Source organism: Melanotaenia boesemani, chromosome 13, assembly GCF_017639745.1.
Source record: "Melanotaenia boesemani isolate fMelBoe1 chromosome 13, fMelBoe1.pri, whole genome shotgun sequence".
Lineage (NCBI taxonomy): Eukaryota > Metazoa > Chordata > Actinopteri > Atheriniformes > Melanotaeniidae > Melanotaenia > Melanotaenia boesemani.
In genome coordinates, this window is record NC_055694.1 from 16,455,523 (window position 1) to 16,460,459 (window position 4,937).

Sequence of the window (4,937 nt, forward strand, 5' to 3'; positions counted from 1 at the left end):
AATCTGCTAGTTGGAGAAAATCAGATAATGAAATAGTGTTGCTTTGCTGAAATTTTTGTTTGTTTTGATATATATAGTGAAGTTACATTATTGATATATTCATATACTCAAAAATGTGTCTTATTTTTAAGTTTTGAAACACGCTTTTGTGTTTTCCACTGAACAAAAATCCCTTTTTTGCCCTCTATCAAAGTGTGTATAAAATATTTGAAAATGGGTTCTTGCCCTAGAGTGTTTTGGCATGAGCTCGATGGGAAAATGGGACACATGTGAGAGAAAGTGAACGATAGAGACTCAGAAAAGCCTCAGTGACACATTCACCTGTTCCCCAGAGCTGTTTTCCCATGGCCCACAACAGCCTCCCGCCTGACCTGACAGAAACCCCAGAGCAAGCCTTTGAATGACATCATACACAGACTCGCACACAGATGCTCACATGCTGCAACAGTTCTCTATTATTAGGCCACAACACACTCTTTTATTCATCCACAAAGTCTTGTACAGTTTCATTTTGATATTTTGTTTAGATCATTTCTTCTCTTTAGTGGATTTCATTGCAGTTGCTTGTTGAAGAGGTTGCATGATGGAGGTTTTAACAATATAACAATATGCATTTATAGCAAATGCTCCTATAGACTACTAGGAACTTGCATGTAATCACCGTTTTTTTTTAATTTATTAAAGATTTCTTTTCTAATTTGTTGCTCCTTAATTGTGATCTGGAGAAAAACAATTCTTTCATTTTGAGAATTTGGCATGTTCATTGCAAAAATGCTAAAAAATTGTTTCCTGTAACAAAAATCTCACTACTTATTAATCAAGCACCCATGTGAAGTGATGAAATTTAAAAGTGGGAAGACAGCATATCACAAAAAAAAACTCATGTCAAACGTTGTTATGGAAATAGCATATAATATAAGAATATTTATTTAATTAAGTGCGAAACAGTAAAATATTAACAGTAGAGAATGACAAACAATATTGTGACACCAACTGAACAATTATCTGAGAGACCTCAAATAAATAGCTTAAATATAGCTACCAGTGAATGGCAACAAACCAGGAAGACAATGAAACAAAAACTGTGCTGAGAAAAATATAAAAAGTACAAGACATTATCAAAATAAATATTAAATACATATATAAATAAATGCATTGCTTTCTTAAAATCAGGTTCTTGACTGTGGACTTAGTGCACAATTTAAGCTGAACAACCTTCTGATCATTCTTTGTGTTTTTTTCTTTTATTTATTTTTTACAGATCTTTGTAAAAAGCTCTTCTTATCAGACACAAGTCTGCAGCATTTCAGTCATGCATAAGCGTGGGTATCTGATTGGAAATGTGATCCCTAGTTCCATTCTTTAACAACTGAGGGGGAAACATGTTTAGAAATACTTGGAATCCAAAAATAATCTATGATCATAACAAAAAAGAATAAATAAATTAGAGAATGTTATGGGTGCATGTTTGTATCAGGTAGATCGAGTTGAGGTGATGAGTCTCTCCCTCTATGAGCATTCTGTGCTCTCCCAGAGTACAACACAACATAAATGCAAACCGTTTTTTCTATACAGTCAGTACAATGGTTGTCATTTTTACAGCAGTTTATACAAGAGTCATGCTTCTCCTCCTTCTGCCAGTTGCTAAACAGCAACTCACTGGTTCCATTTCATTTCAAATTGTGCCCATCTGGGATGAGATCAGGTGAGAGGGGGTGAAGGCGTCAAAGGCCACATCCAGGGGCAACTCATAACGAGAAGCCTGAAAGATCGGGTGAGCTTGATGCCCTCCGGGTAAGCTGCCAGCTGTGGAAGTGGGGTAATGGTGGGATGAGAGGTAGTGGGCATGGTGTCCAGGATGGGGTGTGTAGTTCCTCTCCGATTCATGTGGAGAAGGCTCCTGTTTCAGGGCAAAGTTACTACTGATGCTTAGGGGGGGAGTGAGGGGCCCGTCATATGGAGGGGTGCCACTGCTGCACTCGTTAGGGGAAGAGTTGTCGTACATTGGGCCTTTGATTCCCTTTATATGAAGGAGGTGCGATGCTTCCAGGGACCCATAGGGTGGACTGGGAAGGCCTGGGGATGGGTAACTGAGGGGATGTCCAGCCACGACGCCACCTACTTCTGGGCCTCCACACTTGTCCTCTAGCTTGTTAAGAATCATGGAAGTGGGTCCCAGCTGCAGGCAGCCAGCCACAAGGTTACTGGTGGGCTGAGAAAGACCTTTACACAGCATCTCTACAAACCCATGGCTTTCTGTGGACTGACCACTCTCAAGCACCTCGGACAGAGCCCAGATGTAATTGCGGGCCAGCCGGAGAGTCTCAATCTTTGAAAGTTTCTGTGTTTTGGAGTAACAGGGCATCACGCGGCGCAGATTCTCCAGAGCATCATTCAGCCCATGCATACGGGAACGTTCTCTGGCATTGGCCTTGATCCGCCGGGCACGAAACCTTTCCTGTCTAGCTTTGGTCATCTTCTTCTTCTTAGGACCTCTCTTTTTGGGACCCTTTTCTCCATGAGGTCCAACCTCATCATCATCGTCGTCCTCTTCTTCTTCCATATCCTCACTGCCCAGTTCTGTGCAGGAATGCATTCGGCCTCCTGCAATCAGGCCATGGTGTCCCCTCATTTCAGGGCTTTCATCTCCATCCTGTGAGCTGCCGTCCTCATCAAGCCAGCCAAGGGAACTCACCAGCTCATTCACGTCCCCACTCTTCCCAAATGGTTTGGTCATCATTTTGATCTGAAAGACAACATAGAAACTGGTAAATAACTTTAGCTTCTTCTATTGTTCTATTGTCTACCCTAAATACTGTTCTAACAACAATTTGTACTATGAGCAAATAGAAACTAAGTAAAAGTGACGCTCGAAAGAAAGTTATTGCAGCAGGAAACAGAACGGGAGCGCTCGTTTCAGCACTGCAGTGTGGACAGCTCATTGCTTCACTCTTGTGTCAGTGCCTCCATCGTATGAAATATATGACAGAAACCATGTAATAATCAAAAAGTAACACTTTGATATTCTGATATTGTGGAATATGTGCTTTTCTTTTTTTTAACAGATGAGATTTCTGAACTGTTGGTACCCCGCTGTTACGATGCACTCTTTCAGAGACGCTGTCAATCTGGGACACGATGGGATTTACTCAGCATATAAAGCTCAAAGATTAAATAGGCAACATAAAAATCAACAAACATGAGAACATCCCGCCCACATAGTCTTCATAACAATGTAGAGCAGAGGATTTATCTGCTAGATCCTTGTTTCTTTTCCTCATATTTCTGTCTTGATAAATAAATTACATAATTTTCATTCTGAATGGTTACATTTATTAGTTGCTATCAGTGTGTTTTATTAGTTAAAACGAAGATCTGTTTTTTTTTGTTCCAGTTTTTTTTTTAAACTGCCCCAATTAATTATGCACCAAAATGTAAAAGTGGGACAGATTAGGCAAATTTAATTAATTCAGAAATTTAAGCAGGCAGAAGTTTGAAGATTAGCGTGAGAATTAGAAAACATTCGTTAGACTATATTGAAAAGTTAATTTAAACTTAACTTTATAATGAATTTTACAAACTTATTTTTCCACTGCAGCAAACCGTGGGAGTAAAAGATATGGTGTGGTTTAGCTTTAAGGGTGAAAAAGTTTTCTTTTTTCTCTTTTTTTTTTAACTTGATTTGCATCTGAATATCAACAAACCTGCAACAAACTCACCTGTTAGGATTCTCGTCTGCTCTGCGCAAAGTAAAGCTGGCCAATTTCGGAAACACTGTCAACTAAATGATAGGTCCAAAAAAAGAAGCTACGTTTCTTTCCTCGCGCATCCGCCGCTGTCTCAAATTGTTCCGCTACCTCAGACAGCCATGAGTGCAATGGCAACTTTCATCTCCAAATGGCACGATCGGGCAGACTTTTTGCCTTTAGTCTGGTAAGCCCCTCCCTCTCCCACCCCACCCTCCACCAACTTACCCAAAAGCGCATGGCAGGCTCGTGACCAAAAGTTTCAACGCAGTAAATGTATAGAGAACAGAGAGAGAGCGCGCCCGGGTGCACGCGTTGCCCGTCCTTAATTTGCATATTAGAAGGTCCAGAAACACCGGGTAACATTGGTGGAAAAAAAGAGCGAGAATATATATATATATATATATATATATATATATATATAGTTTCAGTTAGCCTATTTTTCTATATTTGCCAATTTTCATCAGGACTTTTAATTCATAATTCATTTTACTCAGATCAACCAACTTTTGAGGTAATTTCATCAGTCAGAAATAGAGAACATACAACATAAATAATCTTGGAAATTACTTCATCCTTGTGTTTTCTTTGTAGAAATCCCAGATCTGATGTTATAATGCCATATTTTTTTACAAGCACACTGACAAGTTCAGTCATAACGTAAGTAACTTAGCAGATTTCTTTATTTATTCAACTTGTGAAATCCTTAATTAATGTTATTGCTAAAATTATGCGATCAAATCTTAGACAATTTGGGTCTTATATTGAGTCATTTTAACGTTTGTCTTTCTTGACCTACAAGTCGGGCAATAAAAATAAATAAAATAAAAAATCCACTGCGCTGCTCTGTTTTGTTGGCTTGTGTTTCTATGAGGCTATTTAAATCGATTGTATTTCTCATCATTAGTCGGTTGGATTAGAAATTTTCCACCTAATTAAACTCGGTGTAGTTATGGTCTTTGCTGAGTTAAGCGACGCTCCTCCTTGTGTGCGCATTCAAGCGATTTTGACAGCTTGGTGTGCGGAGAGCAGGTGTATGCGTTGTTCACCAAGTCATTCAGTTGTTGCCCCCCGCCCCCATTTTTTTCATCATATTCTGCTCCTAACGACAATCTGATAATCTGATTATTAAATCGATTGGTGCAAAGATGGAGATTCAGGTACTTCATAGGCTGAAACTTACGTTAACCA

General features: G+C 39.3%; 1 protein-coding gene across 1 annotated transcript; it reads right to left on the reverse strand.

The window, feature by feature from the left end:
• Window positions 1-1,182: 1,182 nt before the first annotated feature.
• Window positions 1,183-3,783, reverse strand: neurod4 (neuronal differentiation 4). The gene is made up of 2 exons (XM_042004185.1): window positions 3,720-3,783; window positions 1,183-2,746 (listed from the first exon to the last, which is right to left on the reverse strand). The coding sequence occupies exon 2, from the start codon at window positions 2,738-2,740 to the stop codon at window positions 1,676-1,678; it is 1,065 nt and encodes a 354-aa protein (XP_041860119.1). The 5' UTR covers window positions 2,741-2,746; window positions 3,720-3,783; the 3' UTR covers window positions 1,183-1,675.
• Between the last annotated feature and the right edge of the window lie 1,154 nt (window positions 3,784-4,937).